The 21,809-nt window shown below is 40.7% G+C and overlaps 1 protein-coding gene across 9 annotated transcripts in view; it reads left to right on the forward strand.

The window, feature by feature from the left end:
* DIP2C (disco interacting protein 2 homolog C) overlaps positions 1-21,809 on the forward strand; it is a 322,355-nt gene that overhangs the window by 207,218 nt on the left and 93,328 nt on the right. For 5 of the 9 annotated variants that reach the window (XM_065830042.2, XM_065830041.2, XM_065830045.2 and 2 more), the window contains 6 exons: positions 3,855-3,941; positions 4,806-4,937; positions 6,237-6,356; positions 7,280-7,477; positions 17,712-17,803; positions 21,634-21,744. In XM_065830042.2, the coding sequence (XP_065686114.1) occupies positions 3,855-3,941; positions 4,806-4,937; positions 6,237-6,356; positions 7,280-7,477; positions 17,712-17,803; positions 21,634-21,744 (740 nt within the window). The remainder of the gene's footprint in view (positions 1-3,854; positions 3,942-4,805; positions 4,938-6,236; positions 6,357-7,279; positions 7,478-17,711; positions 17,804-21,633; positions 21,745-21,809) is intronic. The other 4 variants (XM_065830044.2, XM_065830048.2, XM_065830047.2 and 1 more) reach the window with 2 other exon arrangements.

Consider the following 21,809-nt stretch of genomic DNA (forward strand, 5'->3'; position numbering starts at 1 on the left):
CACAGAAAGTCTTCTTCTATAATCACTGAATTTGCGGTAAATAATACAGCATTTATAGAGCTAAATTAACATGGCAGTATTCTGCAGAAGAGGAAAAATACTGCTGCTTTAACTTGGTTTATTTTGCCTTGTTCTTGACTGGAAGGATCTCGTCTTTGAAGGAAGCAGTTAAGCTTACCTCAGTGTGTACAGTTTTTTATTCATTCTGACAATAAGATACCTTAAATTGCATCTCTAGTGGAACTGTAGTTGTGATATAGTAACGTAAAGGTTATTTGGATACAAAACATGAGTAATATCTGCCAACAGATTGAGGCTGTGATCTTAGGTTACCATCAGTCATTGTTGCTAAGATCGCTGGAAATGTAAGAGAAGCTGCACAGATGATAACTGTAAAATTTATTTCTTCATGGGTGAGCTGCTTTCTGTAAAAACTTGAAACTAAATAGCTCTTTTGTTTCTTTTCAATCCAAAGAGGTGGATTTTGAGTTTCAGTGTATTCTGAGAGGTAAGAGATTGAAAGTCTTCCCACAGATAGCCTTGCTCTTTCAGAGGCAGTGTGCCAGTGATCATAGATGAATAATCCTCTTTGGTAAGAGAGGAGGAGAGAGAGAAGACTAATCCTGTTTTCTGAAGCTCTTCAGCTTCTGGAAACAACTTGTTCTTGATCACAAAGAACATATATTCCCATAGCTTGACATTTCTTTGGTCCAGGGAGTTGTTCTCCAGAGACAGATCAGCCTACAGGAGAGAAATCATCTGTAAATATGTAAGGATTTCGTGCCGTACTCTGAAGATGCCGATTTTGATAAATACAGATTTAAGGGGCAACAGGAAAGACCTTTAATGATAACAAAAAAGAGGCCCTCCATTCTGATACACAGTAGGATTTGACCTCCAGGGTGCAGCACAGAATCAATGGGAGATTTTTCCTTTTTCAATACTGTAATGCAGTCTTGAGAAGGGTTTGATAAAAAGCTTTGGCTATAATATAATCAGAATTCATCTTTGTGGATCATTTAGATAATTTGCATAAGCTATTATATGCTTTTAATATTACACTGTTCATTTAATTTGGCTGCTGCAGCTCCTCTATTATGGCCAAAGTTCTGCTTTAGGATAGATGTCCTTTAAGTATTTATTCTCAGCTTTACGATGCTGAGGTGTCTGTACTAAGCTACAGTGAGAATGTCTAGTTTGGCGTCGGAATCACAGTCGTGTTGGGTAATTCTTGAACTTAGAGGTCAAACCAGTGAAATCTGTAAAAAATACCTAATGTTCTGACCCATCTTTGCATCATTACTGTGTATATATATATATCTAAGGCGTTAAGCTTTCATTTGTCTGTATTATATTTTTTGGATCTGTACAAACGTAAAAATCAAGGAGAGAAAGCACATCCCAAAGCTCAGAAAGTTCAAGTAATGAAAATCCCACAGCACTTACTTATGATTGTAAATTTATATAAAGAGTTAAACATCTCACTACAAGATTTTGATCCTCTAGGTGCATTTAATCTTTGCTTCATATGCTTCAAATGTTTCTACTTGAAAATCAAAGGCCTCTATCCACATTAAAGGCTGCCTAGGCTTTTAATAAAGTAAATATGTGCCATAAGGCATGACTGATAGTTCTATGACAACCTTAAAATTCTTATTTGTTCTGAGAGGAAATACTAATTTATAACACAGGAGAGTAGTTTAAAATACTCTCTGTCACCTGGATATCAATAAGGGAGAGACCCAGCTGATGGCAAAAGCCACAGCTCTGACTCTGAATTTCCCTTCCCTGACAACCAGAAGAGACAGCTTCTTTGGGAGAAAAAGCTACATTTTCATCAAGTATAATATTCCAGGGATGCCTTTTGAGTTCCCAGAGGCTTTTCAAATACATGGTACTTACCTGTGCTTCCAGACTTCGCTGGAAAGTATTCCTCCACCTCTTTGCTTCTCCTCAGACATGGGGCTCTGTCAGGACACATACTCCATCCCTGCGTGAACGTGCTCCGCATTGTTGGTTCTTTCGGATTTTCACAAAATGGTGTAAATTATGTCACTGCAGTGGCAGAAATGAAGAGAGCTTTAACTGGAAACAGCTGTTCTATCTGTGATCTTCTAATGCGAGAATATCGAAAGAGATGGGAAGAGGAGGTGACGCAAATATGTATGTTTGATGGAGGAAACGCTTTGAAGTCATGCAGCTGTCAGTTTGTACTTTTTAGTCTACAGATGTGTCAGGATCATTATTCTTCACTAAACCTCAAACAGTGCTTCAAGCTACCTGACAGAAGACTGAGCAGATCGTGTCCATAGTCTAAGCCTGGACTGACTGTTCTATACACAAAAGGGTACATTTCACATAACAAGTATCTTTTTCTTTAGAAGTCATTCAGACCAAATGTTTGCCTGTATGGCTTTCATTTCTCCAAGCCTGGCTCTGAGGAGGGAACTGACTGAGGATTTGTAAATCTAATGACTGAAACCTACAGCTGTAGATATTGCCATGATAAGACATCTGTTGAGCAGATACTGTAAAGGAACACGGCAAGACAAACCTTAATGTTCCTCTTCTGCTGGATAAGGGTTCTTCTTAATAGAAATGTAAATAGCAGATGGGCAGCCAGGCTGCTAAAACCCCACTTTTTGGGGTTGGAATGGCCCAAGTGGTGACCACCTTGGGAAGAGAGTTTCTTTTTAGGTAATTTCAAGTGCCAGTACTGCTTTTTCAAAAGGAAACCCTGTTACAATACAAAAGAGTAAGAAGCTTCTTTCTCAGGTTATCTTACCCGACTTGGCATCCTGTGTTACAAAGAAGTATTTGGTTTCAAGTGTATAGATCTGAAGGGAGAGCATCTCCATGTTAAAACCTGAAAGGAGATGCTTTAACTCCAATTCAGGTTGCCATGAAAAGTCTGAAAGATTAAATACTTCACTGGAAAGATGTAATCAGTTATAGCTAACTTTAAAAATACTTTCTAATGTTACTAATAGCTGACTAAGTACAATTATTTTCTTAGTCATGATCTCCTCTCCTATTTGCATAGCAAAAATGCACTGTAAGTAAAAGATAAAAGATAAACATCAGCAATTTTTAATTGACTTCGTTGTTGGGTAATTCAATCATGTTCTATAAAAAGTCCTTGTCACTTAACAAGAAAGGGCAAAAATTGTACTGGGCCTAAAATAGCTGATAATGTTCAACCAGTTACCAGCAAAGCTATTATATTTCTAGTTGGTCACTTATAGAACAATATAAGGTGTTTGTTCCAGAAAAATTGTAGGAATGGATGTGATCAGAGTGAAAAGGCTCAACTGGATGTGTGTGGGATGCGAGATGGTTTTGAGCTGCTTGATAAAAACCATCTTCTGTTTTCCTGAACCAGATGCCGTGTTTGCTTGATAAGGTTGACTCCTTATGATGTTCATGAATATAACTTTAAATAACAAGCACAGACATTAATGTCGTGTCCTAATTTTGCATGATTATTGGCTGTCAAATGCTACCTTCATGTGAGAAGTATGCGAAATAAACATCTAATATAGAATCCCATAACTGTATGTGTAGCCTTAAGAATTAGTTATCTGTGTTGGTGGTGCATGGATTTGGGATTGAATGCACAGAATTACAGTGATCTGTAGTTCAAGACACATGAAAATGCTTTATAATTACATTTGAGGTAAATTTACTGTAGAAGTTGGTATTGTAGTGAAGTTATGGCACCATAATGCTTATAGGACAGATTTAATAAAAAGGACATATTGAAAATAGTATTGGAACGAGATCAAGTTTTTCCAGAATTTTTGCATTTTTAAAGACTCTTACCCTGTTGTAAAATGGAGTTCATTCCTCTCCAGCAGCAGCAGAACGAAGACCTGCCTTCTTTTGTATCTCAGAGGCTGCTGGGGATCATTTCTGTCAATCGAGAGAGAAGTTGTATCATGGTATTTATCTCCATCTACTCTAATGCTGATAAAAACCTGGAAAAAATATAAACAACCCATAAAAATAGTATAAATGCATAGGTAATACAGACTCAGGCATGAAAAGATGGGAAAACAAACTGTGGCAGCATGCTGAGTGATGAGGCTATGGCAGAGAAAGATTCACTCTGTGGAATTGTTCAGCGGTGCTGGCGTGAGTCAGACCAAATTGTGTTTGCCTTCTGGAAAGCAAGTCTTTGTTATGCAGAGGAGTTGAAATAGCTCTGTCTAAAAATAGTAGACAAGCAAGTGTCCATTCAGAATGCAAAGTCCATGTTTCTTTACATTTTCTTTCTTTTCCCCGGATTCCAACCCTGCTCTGACTGAGGTTTTTTTCCTAATATATGAACCAATTCCTTTCTTAACTAAAATGGGCGTATTCAAAATACAGAGGTTCTAAAAGGGATATGCATTGACACTTGCAAGTGATTGACAACATGCTGTATTCTTTTCATTTAGAAAAAAATGATGCAATAATCTATCCAAAGTGTATTTGTCTGGGTCTTTTCTTTTTGAAGCTGTCCACGAGCTTTACCTTAGTATAAAATTAAATGTCAGTGGAGAACCTGCAAACTAATTGTATAATTTTTTTAGCCTATTGCTTATATGATTGCAAATATGGAGCTCCTGTTTTAATCAGGAGAAACTTTATTAAAATCATGCTGTACATGCTAGTTGTATACATTCATTTTGTTCATTAACTTTTAACGCATGATCAGATGTTGGGAAGATAAAAATCAAGTGGTATCTTTTCCTTCCCCCTTTGCTTTTCTGCCCTTCACCACTAGAGGTACACGGTTAAACCTTTTAACTTATTTTTCACAGAAAATCATTCTGCCCCTCCAGATGTTACCACTTACACCTCAGAGCACTCAATACAAGTAGAAAGACCACAAGGATCAACGGCACGGGTGGCACCCAAGTATGGAAACGCTGAACTTATGGAGACTGGGGATGGTACGTCACAAAGCAAAACCAGTTTTGAGTGTCGGAACCTTTTAGTGGTTACTGTGTGCATCTGCTCTTTGTTTCTTCTGGGCACCTTTCACTTATAAACATATACAAAGTTGCAGCATCTTTACGGTCTTAAAATAACCTGATAGAAATGAAGCTGACGTAGAGAAAAACTTCTTAATCAGCAGAGCTGCCTCCCTGTAGAAATTGCTTGGCAGAAGAAAGTAGTGAATCTCTTTAGATCTGCTTTTATCGTGCTGCCTTGTTACAGCTGGTCTGGTCTTAAATGACAAAGAATGTGACATGCCAGGATGGCTATGTCTTGAAAAGTGACATGTTTGAAGTTTTATTTTCTGAGGGTTTTTTTGAAAAGCAGTTATTTGTAAACCCTTTCCTGTTTACTGCTCCTCTTAAACTTATTAAACAGTATTTCAGCAGGGTATGGAATTGTTGCCCAAGTGTGTCGCATCTAAACTAAGCAGCTTCAGCCCCAAAAAACACTTGGTGAAAGTTTTGGAGCCAACCTTATGGAAGGGTAGGAAATTGAAATTTCTGCAATGCAGTGACAGAAAGCTGTTCAGGAACAGACGACATGAATGCTGCAGAGGCTTTGCACTCGACTAGGGAGAAGGAAAGGGGAGGTGGTTCATGGGATTATACTTGAAAAGTGCCGCTTGCCCCGTGCTCCTGCTCAGAATTGTATTTTTTGTTTGAAAGCACTGTATGGGCAAGCGTGCTCCCTTTGGGGATCACTGGCTGGTGGGGTTGACAGTCAGGACATTCAGGGGATAACAGGGTCATGCTGAAGTAATAAAGATGCGAACCACGTTTAGGATGGGTATTGGACAGGTCCACTACGGGGTGAATAAATGATGGGGCAGAGCCTCTGACTCACACTCCTTGCTGAGCTGTGCTCTAGTCAGACCGTGTTGGTGTGACCAGTGGCCGTGGGGACAGCCAGTGCCTGTCTTCTCACTGACCATTGCCATTGCCACCTGGAAGGGTTCTCTAAGGTTACTGACATTTGCTGTAGGGAGGGTTTTTTCACTGTGTTTCTTTCCCTCTGTCTCTGTGCTGTTTCCCCACTAATTTTGCAAGCTCGCTCTGACATTGTATTGGTTTTTTATTTAAACCAGACATCTGTGTTCCTTTTCGCTGAAATGATGTTAATGTTGGATACTTGGGTCACGGCATGGCATGAAACTGTAGTTGTGGTGGCCTTGCAGTCCTCGCCTTTTTCTTACCCTGCGTAACGTTCAGCATAGCCATCGACTGATGTCTCCATTGATCCCTGTCCTGCAGGAGTGCCAGTGAGCAGCAGAGTGTCAGCAAAGATTCAGCAGCTGGTCAATACACTAAAACGACCCAAACGACCACCATTACGAGAGTTCTTTGTAGATGACTTTGAGGAATTGTTAGAAGGTAAAATGACTGTTTTTCAAAAGGTTTGGGGATCTCTTATTAAAACTGTAAAATGTTTGTCTCACGCATTGACTTTCTAGAAAGCTAAGCCATCCTTGTACTGACAAGTGCCAAAAAGCACTGGTATTCAGTGGAATCTGCCTGTGGAGAGCTTGTGTAGAGTCAAAAGTCCGTGTTGTTTGCTCAGCTCCTGGTTCTGCTTGCAAAGAAACCACAGAAGAGTGTGGAGGGAAGCTTTGCTTCGAGGACATTCAGCTCTGGGTGACACCCATTGCTTTTGAACACTGATAAGAGAAAAACTGTCAGTGAGGGAACGTGTTAAATGTTCTACACATCCTTTGTATAACAAAGAAGCATTGAAAAAATGAGCTAAATGTAAGATGAAATCAAAGATAAAGTCAATAAATGATATTTTTCTTTTAAAGGAGGCCAGTGCTTTGAGAATTAAGATTTGCCAGGATGTGCTGATTTAAATAGTCTTCATTGTAGTTTGTCAGAAAGCACTGTAACAGAACTTAAATCAGTCTGTTACTGGTGACTTATTAATTTCTTCAGCAGTTCCGCAGTTCACCTCATTACTGCATTTTTACCAGGAAAAAGTATTCTCCATCTCTCTTTAGGAATAAAGAAAGGTTGATTATTTCGAAGAGAGATATATGCATGCTGTCTCAGCAGTTTCTTTCCCTGCTTGTAGAGCAAGTGTAAGGCTAAGTATGTTCATTCTTGAGATATTTCGGTTGCTTCATCTCTTCTTGAAGCTAAAAGTTAATTACTGTGTTACATTTCTCTCTTGCTTCTTGATACCTTCTAACATGTTCTTGTTTTCAGGATGTTTTGCAAAAGTAAGTTGTTCTCTTGGTTACACAGGTGTACACAGGGTATAGAATTTACATGGTAACTGTATATCTTTTCATAATCATAAGTTCAACAGCCAGATCCAAACCAACCAAAGCCAGAAGGAGCTCAGATGTTGGCTATGCGTGGGGAGCAATTAGGTGTGGTTACAAATTGGCCGCCTTCCCTGGAAGCAGCTTTGCAGCGATGGGGAACCATCTCACCAAAAGCTCCTTGCCTAACCACTATGGATACCAATGGGAAACCACTGTATATTCTCACTTACGGTAAGCACTCTTCAAACTCCTTGTGCTTTTCTATATTGTGTAGTGTCTATGTGTATAGTAAATGCATACATATACAGTGAAAAAAGCCCTCTGGTGATGCATCTGTTCCATTTCTGAGTATGGCAAGACAATTCTGAAGCTGTTGGTGTCCGAGTAAGGATGGCGGAGATGTTACAGTGTGATTTATTTCACAAAGAGGAAAAGAGCTGAGTAGATAGACCCATGGAATCATGGATTAAATTAAAACCACCTTTTAAATAGAAATGCATCCTAGAGCAGATTTTCCCGAAGATTAACATCTAAATCCATTGCCCTTGCATATTGCTCAGGCTTTGTTCTGCAAAAGCAGGACCTGGTACACAAAATTCACCAGCTTGCCGAAGAAGTTAAAATAGGATTTTTTTCCTGTGTTCTACTGACATTGTAGGAATTGTAATTTGAATTATTTCTCCTGATAGGTAGTTCTACAGCTAGCAAATGGACCCCTTTGAAACAGGTTTGCCAGGATATATTTCAGTCTGGTCTTTGGTATATTGATATAGTTCAATGTGTACTGTCTGAAAATTTATTGCAACCAAGAAAAGCCAAATCAAAAATAAACATAAGGATATTTCTGACAAATCACTCCCATACAGCTTTTAATTCTGAGATGTTCAGAGGACATTTGGGAGATGTTCAAAGGAATTATTATGAATAACTGTTAAATTTTGAAAGCATTTCTGTATGCTATGGATATGGATATAAAAAATGATTTTATTATTTTTATATATATATATAGAGAGAGAGAGAGAGATATCTATATATATATATAGATATATATATATGTATCTACCATATCAGGGCCCAGGAGTTCTGTGCAGAGAATATTTTTACATGCTGTGCTGTAGAGGTCTGTCTTCTGTTCAGTGCTGAACGTTCCTTTCCTCTCAGGAGTCAGACTGAGTGATGGTCCCTGGCCGAAAAGATGTCTGCTGCAAGTTCGACATTGCAAATATAGTTAAAGGCTTTTAAAGCATAACAGAACCTTTGTAACTGAAGGTCATGCATGAAACATTTTCCCTTCAGGTGCCTTAGAGTTTAGAAGTTCCTTAAATTAGGGAGCAAGCGTATGATTCACCACTGATCCATGTTTTTCTTTCTTAAGGACATTTACTTGGGACTGGAGAAGAATTTTAAAGTTCGCAATTACATGTTTGCAGAATAGCAATTCATGTGATCCGCTGAATGCCCTAAATAAATTGGACAGGAGAGGAAATTGAGATATTAGTGAGAATCAGACCATTTTTCTGAACATGGGATTCTGTCCAGAGAGTCTGAGCATATGTCCTGCTTCTCCTGAGGGGCCGCAGGCTGAGCAAATCAGCCTGAGGAGCTCACCCACAGAGCCACCAGCTTGCTTCTCTGTCCTAAGCTAAGTCTTTCCAAACCCTTCTTCTACATTGTCCAAATCCTGAGAAAAATGGGGCTACAATTCATGTTTTCATTACTTTTATTTGGCAGCACTCTAGGATATGGGTTTTGCTGTTGCCTTTCAGTAGTTTCCCGAGGTCAGAAAAAATCGATTCTTTTTTTTTTTCCTTCTTTTTATAGATAAAAGAAATTACAAGCCAAAACATTTCATAAGAGATTTAGTGAATTCTTCTCTGCTAGCTAGATTTCAAGCTGACATTCTTCTTCATGGGAAATGTCCATTCACTGTGCCGCAGCAGTTTTCTTAAATGGCGACTGCTTTTAAAATATCATTGACATTACAACCACCTGCCATTTTAATGGTGACTTTATGATTGATTTTGCTGTAGCTATTCCACCTTTCGTGTCTGTAATATTTTCTAGCAATTGTGGACATGGCATTATTAAAGCTGAATATCATTAGACATTAAGCCTTGAACTCAGCAAAGACACACTTATTCATGGCTTTTTATCCCTGTGAGTAGTTCCACTGGCCCTGGTGGTAATAAACTGCTGAAAGACGATCTTAACCCACAGTCCTATCACATGGCATTAATGTGACACTTCATTTCCTTGTGTGCCTGCCATGATCAGATGACTCAAACTTTAAAATATCATGATTGAGGACTTTCAGTAGCCTCTGAGTTTGTACCTCACAGTTTATTTTCAGGTTCCCCAATTTAAGGAAATGCCATTACCAGGATTTTTCATATGTTCACTATTTTGACAAATATTCAGAGGTTTTAAGAATAGTTCCAAGTTTCTAGCAGTTCAGTCTTTGGCGTCATACCAACATGATCACTATGCACCTCTTCTCGTATGTTTTACCTCTATTTACTGTTTCTGTCTCTTGTCACACTCTCTTGTGTCTTCATGGAAATCCTCCTCACTCATTCTCCAACTTTCTGGTTAAGAGGAGGCTTCTATATCACAGTATCACAGTATGTTTGGGATTGGAAGGGACCTCAAAAGATCATCTAGTCCAATCCCCGTGCTGGAGCAGGAACGCCTAGGTGAGGTCGCACAGGAATGTGTCCAGGCGGGCTTTGAATGTCTCCAGGGAAGGAGACTCCACAACCTCCCTGGGCAGCCTGTTCCAGTGCTCTGTTACCCTCACTGAGAAGAAGTTCTTTCTCAAATTTAAGTGGAACCTCTTGTGTTCCAGCTTGATCCCATTGCCCCTTGTCCTGTCATTGTTTGCCACTGAGAAGAGCCTGACTCCATCCTCGTGGCACTCACCCTTTATATATTTATAAACATTAATAAGGTCACCCCTCAGTCTCCTCCAAACTAAAGAGCCCCAGCTCCCTCAGCCTTTCTTTATAAGGGAGGTGCTCCACTCCCTTAATCATCTTTGTGATGTCTTTTGATCCCTACTTTTTTATACACAGCATCTTCTCCTGTTTCTTGTCACTGCATGGATGAATTGCACATTTGCCTGCTTATTGCAGACTTGTTTCCGAACTGCATTCAAGGAGTTTCTCTGTAGCTCTCAGCTAGACCATAGCTTGTCTGAGCAGGAGTACTTATTCCCTTCACACCAAGCATATTTATCCCTTCCTTTGGGAATCATTGTAGACTTTATTTAAAAGATGTATAGATGAGGTTCTCAGGGACATGGTTTAGTACCAGTGTTAGGTTAATGGTTGGACTCAATGATCTTGAGGGATTCTTTGATTCTGTATTGCCATCCTGCCCATCACTTGGGCTGTAACTTGGATTATCACAGAATCATAGAATATCCTGAGTTGGAAGGGATCCACAAGGATCATTGAGTCCAACTCCTGTTCCTGCACAGGACAACCCCACAGTTCACACCGTGTGTCTGGGGGTGTTGTCCAGTCTCTTCTTGAACACTGTCAGGCTTGGGGCCGTGACACCTCCCTGGGGAGCCTGTTCCAGGGTCCAGCACCCTCTGGGTGAAGAACCTTTCCCTCATGTCCAACCTCAATCTCCCCTGGCACATCTGCCTGCTCTACATGACTCGAACATTTCTTTAGTTTTGTACAGCTGCTCTCTGTCAAGGTGTTGCAGATTATTTAGGGAGCAAATTTTTTGAAATGCAGACCTTTTGCTACATCTACGTAGCAGAACCTCATCCCATCTGTCACCTTAGTCTTGATTCTTGCAACAGGTTCTTTCTGGCCCTGAAAAATGTGGTGCTGGCCTGTTGCATCTATCAGGGATGCTTTCATCCTTCCCCTTGGTGGCCTTGTGTGCTGAGAAGGAGCTTTCCGAGAGTCTGCAAAATTCTCCTGTTCCAAAGCCTTCCCGCAGCTCTTCTGCTGTCCTGACCAGAGACACCTGAGAGCGGTCAGAGCGATGGCCACGCTGTGATGTGCTGTGGCAGACAGCAGCAGGTTGGTGTGGTAAAACCACGTTGTGTGATTTACGGCGATGAATTCCCTACCTAATGGCGGCTGATGGGGATATGACACAGTTAGTGTGATTTAAGTGGCCAGTGCTGTAAATCATGATGCACTGTTGTGCCATAAGGGGACCCAGTTTAAAGAAGTTATTCTTTCAGCTCTTGCTTAAAATCATCTCTGCCTTGCCGTTCCTCTGCAGGAATTCATCTGATTTGTAATGCCTTGTATGTCCTATGTCTTTTTCAGCATGTTTTTCGAGCTTTTTGTCTTCATAGCGTGTAAGGACTGTTTTCCTTCATGTTTCTCAGATTACTGTAGATAGAAGAAATGAATAACTGCACTTGAAGACCTGATCTTTTTTTCAACCAAGTTTTTGAAGCAGTTCTTGAAGTCCTTCTTAGTGCCTCAGTTGTAATCTCTATTTAATGTATTCAAAATTCTTAAACTCTTACTAGTGAATGAAACACTATGAATGTTACTTATTTCTCAAATATTTTGTTCCTCTGGGAACTTGATTAAGTGGAGAACATCTTAGTTAAGTTATTCACTATCCCTTTATAAATCAAATCTCTGAATATGCACGAAATGAAATGTCTGAGATATGGGAAGGAAAGATGTCTTTATCGGGTTTTATCTAAGTCTGAACTCTGACTAGAAACTTAATATGTGCTTTGAGGAAAAGAAAGACAATTTCTAGCTCAGATGAAGTTAATCAGAGTAGTCAGGCATCTGGTTTTGGTATTGTTGGTATGAATAATGAAGCTGGCAGTGATTTCTTAGAGGAGAAACATGAATAAAGGACAAATAAATCCTATACAGTACTTACGCTATCACAGTTATGTTTCTTACTTGAAGTGATTATTGCGGGAAGAATCAGAAAGGCTGGGGAAAAAGTAAAAAGCTGAAAGTAATTTGGGAATGAGCAAGTTTTGGGCTTTCTTCTTGTAACCATTATTAAAAACAACAAAACGAGTACCAGTTAACTACTGATTCAAAGAATCTCATTTCCTTTATGTAACACTTTCTGTAATCAGATTTTTTTTAATACCATTTTCAGTAGCTCCGATGTATTGTTTTCCCCATCAGAGGCCTGTTGGAGACAGCAAGGGTAGCAAAAAAGAGCAGAAAAGGCTCTCTGGGTAGAGAAGTGGTTTTTTTCTTTATCCATTTGAATTCTGTGGAGAAGGAAATGCCTGAAAAATGGCTTGTTTTTCAACTGAATTGCCCATTAAAAAAACCACTCTGCATAACTGTAAGCATTTTGAGGCCATAGTCAGGCTGCCTTGGCAGAGGCGATGTAGCTTGTACTGGAGCTACCCTGAGATGGCTGAAACTTTGCAACAGCCCCAAAACAGCCAACCCCTGGCGTGCGACCCGACCCCTGCGTCCTCTTGCTGTGGGAATCTCCTGGGCCAGGGACTTCACACTGTCCAGGAAGAGAGAGAGGGAACCGAGACTCTTCTAACCAAATAGCTGTATAACCGCTGTCCGTATCTCTGAAATACCTCCATGCTTGCAGAGCTATGGATAGTCATGGCTCAGGCCCTGAGACAGATATCAGTCTTACAGTTGTTTAATACTTTAAACCTTTATTTGTCTAATAAAAAGACAGAAAATTACTTTAAAAACTCAAATCTGTGTTACAGTCTATGGTTAAGACTGGAGTGTCAAGCACTGTAATAGCAAGATCACCTCTATTCAGAATATGTCTAGAGTCTTTTATTCTCTGCAACAGAACATTTTTGTTCTTTTTCCTTAGATTTTTTTCTCCCAAAAGACAAAAATTTAATTGGATGCTCAGGATGAATCTGAAGAGTTTATGAAGAAAGGGTTAATAGAGCAGCAGAACTGCACCTATTATTTTGCAAAGCCGAAGTGCCCCTTTACCTGTGTAGCGCTAGGAAGTTTACCATTTACACCAGATTTAATAAATATTCTTGTTTCTATTTAATAAAAAGAAGTCATTCTGTGATATTGAGAAAATGAATATTTGACAAAATTATTTGCAGTTAAACTTTGGCAGTCTGGCAACTGCTGTGCATGGAGATTGGTAAGCTACTGCTGGTTTGGCTTTTTTGAGTTAGTGCTGTGTGGTTCTGAAAAGTGTCCTGAAGATGATAAGGAAATCAATTGTGGTTTGTTTTCCTTCTGAGTTTTCTCCCTGATACAGCTTTTCTCTTACAACCGTCTTTACATTCAACACAAACATATAGTCCTTTTACAGATGTGCAAAGGAAGAGGAACGGGATTTACTTCAGTGTCATGTGGAAAGCATCTAATTTTTGATAACTGATTTGCTTTTGTGTGGTTTTTAAGACCTGGTGGTTTCCTTTACCCTCATAATGTGTTGCTTAACGAGATGGAACTGCCTGTTAACTCACTCCAGCTTGCTAAATTTTAGTTGGTAAAGATACCGCTCTCTCAATAGACTTTAAAAAAAAGAACAAGACTGAATACAAGTGAAATGTAAAATATGTGGTTGCTGGTGTGGATTTGCTACTATTCAAGTAAACAGAAATTCCAGCACCAAAAGAAAAGGTACGGACCCCACATGGGTGTTAACGGTGTTTGTCACAACTGCCACAAAGCAAGATGCTTTTTTCCAGCCTGTGGTACCAAGGATATCTGTGTACACGGTGTCTGCTGGCTGTGGGTCGGTGTCAGAGGCATCGTGGTATTTGCTGGTACTTGCTGGGCAGTGGGGTCACTCCAGTTAGTGTGCAGGTGTGAGGAGAGCATTAAAGGTGACTTGGCTTCCCTCACATACCCATTCCTGGGGTGCACAAGTCTGGCAGCAGCTCTCAGGTCAAGTGACAGAAGTGGCTAAGGAAGATACGATCATCTTTAGAAGAAGATTCATTTCAGTAAACGCATAAGCAATTATAAGTTAGGCAATGACAGATGTGGAGAAAAGCTTAATTTCTTCCCATCTTACGGAGTTCCACGTGATCTTGGAAAGCAGCGCCACAATCAGCAGCTTGACGGGAGGTAGGAACAGGGTCATAATTCGCAGTAGTAGCAAGGTGTGTGTTAACTGGATGTTGTTGGGTTTTCATTTTCCAAATTCAATTTGGGAAATGCTTCTCTGGACACTTACCAGTCTGCTTTGTTTGGGAAATAGTTCCCTGACCTGAAAATTGAGGGGTAATTCAGATACTTAACCATCCAGCCTTACCCACTGTGTGTGTGAGTGACAGACACAACACAGGGTCTGCAGAGCCCAGGCCCCGTCTGGAGGGCACCCTCATGCCTGAAACACTGCTGAACCTCTGTAGATGACTTATGAATTCTTTGGTTTTAAATGCAAGAAAATAGCTGCTCATGTATGGCTGGTGAGCAGACCGGAGCCTGGCAGGGACAAATCCTGTTCCTGGTGAGGCAGGTGAGAGTGTTGTTGGGAAGGAAGGATGGGCGGGTGAAGAAGAGAAGGGCTCACGGGTCTGGTCTTCATCTGGGGAAGCAGTGGGGAAGATGCCGCCATGCTGGAGGCTTCTGCTCCTGGCAGCGTGTGCTGCAGCCTGGCCAGGCAGCTCTGCTGGGCAGTGCGGCTGGAGAAAGGGGCTCTGGCACCGAGCTGGAACACAGGCCAGGCCACTCACTGTGCAGTGAAACTGCTGCTTGAGCCTCCTCCTGTCTTCAAGCCAACTTATCAGAAGATCAATGGCAATGTGTTTATCTGAGGACTGGTGCTTCACTGCACTCTGGCTGAGGACAACGGGCCCATCCTCCACGGCCCCGAAGAGCTGGATTTTGGCTGTAGCCCATGTAACAAAGATGGTTTATCCACCCAAGGACCAGCCCAGCAGCGCTGAGCCCTGCCTGAGAGCGAAGCTCGGATGGAGCACATCTGGCCGCCCTCTCCCCCCGCGCAGATGTGGCACCCCATGGAGGTCACGGCAAGGTCACAGCATCGGGATTTGTGGGAGAGGTTTTTGCAATCAGCTTTTTCCCAGCGACATCTAATCTCTCAAGTTTGCAAAGGAAGAATTACACTAAATTGCAACCTAGGCAGAACCGAGGAAGGAAATACTTCAAAGATTTCCTTCTTTATAACATCCTCGGTTACTGAGGGCTTTTATCCTGCGGTCCTGGAGTCCCTGGTGTTGCTCAGTGACGTTGTCATGGCCAAACAGTCAAGGTGGCAAAATAAACACATGGTTCAGCCCAACTCTGGTCAGAAACTCGTGCCCCATCCAGCAGCCACAGGTCTGGCCCTGATGATTCACATATTCCTGGCCTCAGCTTCTAGTTTACCGCTCCCTTTGAATCCCTTTTTCCTATTTATTTTGTGCAATGGAGCTGTATATCCTGGAAGAAAAACGATGCACTTCCCATTGAACACACCCTGGTTCCAGATCTGGGTGCACTTTTTTGCCTGCGCGGATCCCTGTGGGCTCTGCCCGCACACCCTGCCCTGGCAATAAAAGAGCATCATGGGAAAATGTATTTAAAAACTCAGTTATTTAAACATTTACTAGAAAGTACTCCTTTCAATTTTCTTAGTCTTTGAGAAAACAGTTCCTGCATTTACTCAGTTCAGTTATGTGGAGAAGGTTGTACTGCACACCCAGGTACTTCTGAAAGAAGACATCTAAATACTTTAATATGAATAGCCCTTAGATTTTGAAGAAAATATTGTAAGATGGCACATTTGATAGATGAAAAATTAGTGTGAATACATCACAAATGCAAATTTAAGACTCACAATAGATTTAATCTCTATAGCTCAGAGAGAACTTTTCACAGCAGCCCCTTAAATGTTCATTTCAGGCTTGAAAGTGTTCTGTGTAAAGATGGTTCTTTCTTGCAATTCAGAACTTCTGCTAGGCTTTTGATTTCCATTCTCCAATTTTCTGTATCATTGCTAATTGCTCTTTTGAGTTTGTTGCCATTGAAACTTTAATCTTGGAAACCTTTAAGAAAAAGCTTTGTTTCTATGCTACTCGCTTGTCAAGTTTAAGTGTTGACTATAGTATCAGGGATACTTTTAAAGACTTTCCATTAAATGTGGATACTTCTGCTGTAATGCTCTATCCATACTGAGTTTCTAGTGGAAGAGAATTGAGTCATATTTATTTCTGAGCATCGAAACGGCTCAGCATGCAAGTATTGGAGTAATTTTAAAGAAACCTGCAAAACACAGTTTGTTGATATATTACTGGTTTTTGTAAGAATAATTGCATTTAGTACTTTGTCGGTAACAAGCAGCAGTGACCCTTCCGATTTTCCTTAAGAGGAAAAAAAGAAATCTGGCCTTCTCATTGTACGTTATATTTACATCAGGTTTGCACTTAAAAAGAATTTAATAGTATTGCATTTTATAACCAGGATGTGGAGGAACTTACTATAGCAACTGCTTGGCTTAGTTATAAATAGCAATACTGTCTGTTTGGGAGCCTGAACTGCTGAGCCCCACAGGTAATCCATTGTCAGAACCTATTATCGTTTACATTATTGGTGGGCATGAATTAAAGATTTGTTACTGTCAGACTGAATACTGCTTAAAGACAGTACCTAGGGGCCAGCCAAGAGCTGGGACTGTTACACTCGGTCTTGTTCAAATGGAAGTAACAAGGTCTCTAAACAGGCGATCTGAAAGGGCTTGCCTGCTTGGAGGATGCCGATCACTCGAAGGATTAAGGAAAGACTTGTAATGTGTCCAGCGAGGTCTTGATGAGAGACTTTCTTCTTTAAGGCATGTTGGAGTAAGGTCTGGGTAAGGATTAGCTAAGGGCAGAGATGGAGAGATGGGGTGAGGGAGAATAGAGGGGGTTAAAAGGAAGAGAACCTGGGGCGAGTGAAATGAAACTGAGGGAAGGGAGAGTATGGGAGGGGTGTGAAGAAAAAGCCAAGTTTAATGGAAGAAGGTCCAGAATTAAAAGCATACAGACGTGCAAAAAATCAGAGGGTCCCTGCTGCTTCAGTGTGCCTCTTTGGCTGTGGGGTGTTTTCTGTGTGTTGGTTTTGGTTTCGTGTCTCAGCTCCTTGGGACTCTTTTGTTTTTTCCCTGGTTGGCTTGGGGTGGGGGAAGAGCCAACAGAAACCTGAGTGATCCCTCAGGGGTCAACCTGGGCCGAGGCGCGGCTTGTCCAGCTTCCACAGCTGACGCTCTTACACAGATCTGGCTGGACTGGATGATGTTCCAGCCGCAAAGTCAGAAAACTACTTCTGCCATGAAGAAAGCTAGCCTTACTTCTTGTTTGCTTCTTAAAAATGCTGCTGTCTTGAAAATAAGAAGTTCAAAAAAAGCTTCTGATGAGTAAATATTTCTGCTAGTTCTGGTAGTGTTGTCATATTTAGCTGGAAAAGTAATAATGCTCTTACTATTTTTTTCACTGCTTAGGTGTTCTTTCCCTTTGATAATCTTGAAACACGTAAGAATTTTAAAATTAATTTCACAAATTTTGCATTAATAGGAAAACTTTGGACCAGAAGTATGAAGGTTGCTTACAATATCCTACATAAATTAGGCACAAAACAAGAACCAATGGTACGACCTGGAGACAGAGTGAGTATCTCAATGATTTTTAATTATTAATAGTTCAGGTCCCACATTGACAAAGAGAGAATGAGTTGTCAGAGGGAAATTAATGAAGTGAAATGTTATGGGGGTGAAATCTGCCTTTTACTCAGAAAAGACTGATCATTCAGACAGATATTTTCAATCACATAGTAAATAACCTGAGCTGGTACTGCTCAATGGTAACTTGGAAGTTGTGGCAACATCAACCAACAATCATTCCCATGAAAAGCAATTTTTGGACATAGAACAGCAGTCTGTTTAGCAAAAGCTTGCTTATGGAGCCTGGAAGTGTCAGATGGGTAAGAAAACTTACTTCCTGATGACTTTGTAGTTGTTGAGATGGTAAACACAAGAGAAGTATTGTGGACGACAGAGATGAGCAAAGTAAGCATATTTTGGCAGCCAGTTAAATAAATAAATTACACTGACTGGTAACATGGAGAATACTTGTGTTCCTGGTTCCTGACTGACGCAGCTGAACCTTTGTGAGTGGCTGAAGTCCATGGAGAGCAAGGGTTACAGAGGGAACACCTGCAGTTGTTAAGGGAAGACAAGAACATCCTATTGTTTTGCTGCTGATGTACTTACAAACCAACCGCTTCCTCTGTGGAGTCTGACCCAGCCTGCTACCCCTTTACTCTGCCAGAGCGTGTATAGAAATTTCCGCAGGTCACATTCCAGGTTGGCTTTAAGCCATGGAATGGCAGTTCCAGAACAAATCTGTCAGAAATGCCAATTTTAGTCCTGCCTTGGTGTTTAGAGTTGTGAGATTGCAATTAAGTCTTCCTCCCCGCCCCGGGATCTAAAAGCAATTTTCAAACTGTTGCTTCGCTTGGTTCCCTTGTGCAACACGTGAGAAACGTGTCTGTTTGCATTACACATTTCTTAGGGCTTCAAAAATGAGAGCATGCAATAATGCTTCCCAAAAGAAAAAAAGAAGAAAATAAAATTAAAAAATGAAACCTGATAGTCTTTCCTGTGCTTCTTTCTGAAATAAATCATAAAGAATTTAACTAAAGGATCTAGATCCTTAGTCTATATTGCTTCCTACAATGGCTTTCAGCCAGGAGTAGGATCTGAAGAATGTCTTGATATAGAATTGTGTCTCTAAGCAACAGCAGAAGAAACAAGTTATTCAAGTGCACACATCAAAACAATCCACCCAGAAAGCTCCAAAAGGAATAAAGTTCACATATGGGCAGTGGCATCTCTCCCCATCTATTGTGTGCTAACTGCCCGTCTTCATACGCATTTACTGCAGCAGCCACTGGCATCTCCGAACATTAAGGAAGGATTTGTGGATAATTCAGGCTGAAAGCTGGCAGTGTAGCGAGTGCAGGACACACAGGCAACAAATTGCAGCTCTTCTAGAATAAGTCCGCCTAGATTACAGTGAAACAAATGTTTATAGCTGAGTGCTGGAAGCATGTGCTTTGTGTTGTAAAATCGTCTTACCTGGCGTCCTTGTGTAACAGAAACATAATCATTTGAAGCAACTTCATGTTGAAGATGAGATGTTACTGTATTTCTGATGTTCTGGGCTGTTATTCTGGCTGTTATCCCCCTGTTGTAATAACGTAAAAGCTTTCTGACCTCTTTGAAGATTTTTTTTTTTATTCTAAGTAATGTATTTCATGTGACAACAGTTAAAGGTAGTTTTTAAATGCTAAATGGAATACAGACATATATTTCTGGTCTTTTATAAATGAGAGTGTAATCGTTTCCTTATGTTAATATTATATAAGATTCAGAAAGGCCTTCTTCCCTTTAAAAGCATCTTCTATCAATACAATCTCTATTTTTCATGACAACCTTTACATCACTCCTTAGGTTCTTTGTCTGAGACAAAAAATAGGCAAATGTGCCTGCATTTGATGCCCTGTTTCTGGTGTTATTATAGTACGTGACGAACTGCATTTGCCTTCTATAGTAACTTCAGCAATTTAACCTTGTGTCACCCCGAACAGCTGCCTGGAAATTAAGCTTGCCCTCTGAAATATCTACTAGATAACCAGTTTCTCATCTGGCAATACACACTGTATGCTTTGTTTTCCTTCAGCCTTATCCCTTTTGCTTTTACACACATTGTTTATTTATTTGGTGCAGGTCTGTAGTGATTAATGGTTTTTGGAGGGGAAGTTAATGCCTCATTCCCAGTGGACTTCCGTGAGATTTTTTCACCTATGTCAGCTCCTTTGCAGAGATTCCCAGCCAAAGCTTCTCTGCATTTGTGTAAACAGACACCAACACAAAACCCAACAATCCTCGAAGTATCTTTTGGGATATTTTAACATGTTTCAGATGTTTGCTGGGCTCAGCAAACTGTACCATCCCCTCGGTGCACCTAGCAAAATCCCTTCCTCTGCGGTTCCCCCAAGGCTGTTTATAGTATGTGCATGCAGAATAAATAGAGTAAGCTCTGCACAGCCGTCTCGAGCAGTTAGTTGTTTTCCACATTCAAGCATACAGATAAAGTAGCAATGCGTTTTCTCTGAAGTTTCTCTAGACGATTCTGAAGTTACAGGCTTCAGCTTAAAAACGGAGATATTTTGGACCCACTTGGACAAGGTTGGTTAGATTTCTTCAAGTCTGAAGAAATCAAGTCAGTCTGTGGGAGGTGACTATCTCTGAAACCGTATGAAAACCCTGGAAACACTTTTAATCTCCAGTAACTAAACCTTGGAGTGTGTATTGAAAACATGATGATTTTACTTCAAGAGATTGAAACACAGAGCTCCTGTGCATGTCAAAGCAGTCAGAACTCAAGCATTATTAAGTAGTTTCAGCAGATTGTAAGGTGCTGATCCTATGTGCAAGCCCAAAGGAAGTATCCAAGTCACTTACCATGCCTTTTGCGTGCCACTTCGTTTGACTGTGCAAGACAGTTCCCAGCTGCTTTACGGCTGTTTAGGGTATGAGCTGAGAATGTGCATCTGACCAGACCAAACAACATGTAGAGGGGATGTGACCACCGGGGTTGCTCAGCAGTACGTGGGAGCCGTGGTCCTCCCTGCCCTGCGAGGGGAGTCCTGGACTCTGAGGTGCTGCATCCTCAGCGAGACCCTGGACACTCACGTCCCCTTTGTCCCTGGAACATCTGAGCCACTGTCTGCAGTGCCCACAGAAATGGGCTGCACAGTTCAGCACATTGGGACAGCAAGGGAGAGTGCAGGGATATGGCTACAATATCTTCTTTAAATAGTTCCCTAGGCCCAAAGCTGTGAAGTTTAGCAAACCCAGGCCTAGGCTGGCATGATATACAGCCAGCTCTGGATGTGGTGTTTGCTTCTCTATATATCAGCTATTTGTGTTCTCTAAGAGCACAGAATCTTATACATTTGGACAATAGTCCAAACCTAAAAGGAAATTATGATATGAGGGAAAACATAGGGAGACAAAACATAATGATTGACGTAACGACATGGTAAGTTTGGGTGGTCTGAACTGGTCACAGATCCACTTCGTTTTCAGTAACTTCAAGCAGATTATTAAATTCGAATGTAAAATTCTACTAATTCCATCTACGTTGTTATTCAACGTCTGTAAAGCAATCAGTAAATTTAGAACCGGATGAAGGGTATTGTCAACGTGGGAAACAAAGCAGCCTGAAAATATTTAACTCCATCGTAAGTGAAAACGTTCACAAAAGGAATATCTGTCAGAATAAATTCCTTCTGGTTCTTCATTCATCTTTCATTAGGTATTTGAATAGTTATCATAGAAATGTTCTGGTAATCACCTCTCTCCAAAAGGAATCATACAAACTCCAATTATCATTATTTGAAACATTTTTGACATACGTCTCTTTGTTTCAGGTAACACTCGTTTTTCCTAACAATGATCCTGCTGCTTTCATGGTAGCGTTTTACGGCTGCCTGCTTGCGGAAGTTGTCCCTGTCCCCATTGAAGTGCCACTTACAAGAAAGGTAGGGAACCAAATTTCTTCTCTATGCTGTATTTTAAAACTTATGTCAGAACAAATCACAACTGA

Source organism: Patagioenas fasciata, chromosome 2 (assembly GCF_037038585.1).
Source record: "Patagioenas fasciata isolate bPatFas1 chromosome 2, bPatFas1.hap1, whole genome shotgun sequence".
Classification (NCBI taxonomy): domain Eukaryota; kingdom Metazoa; phylum Chordata; class Aves; order Columbiformes; family Columbidae; genus Patagioenas; species Patagioenas fasciata.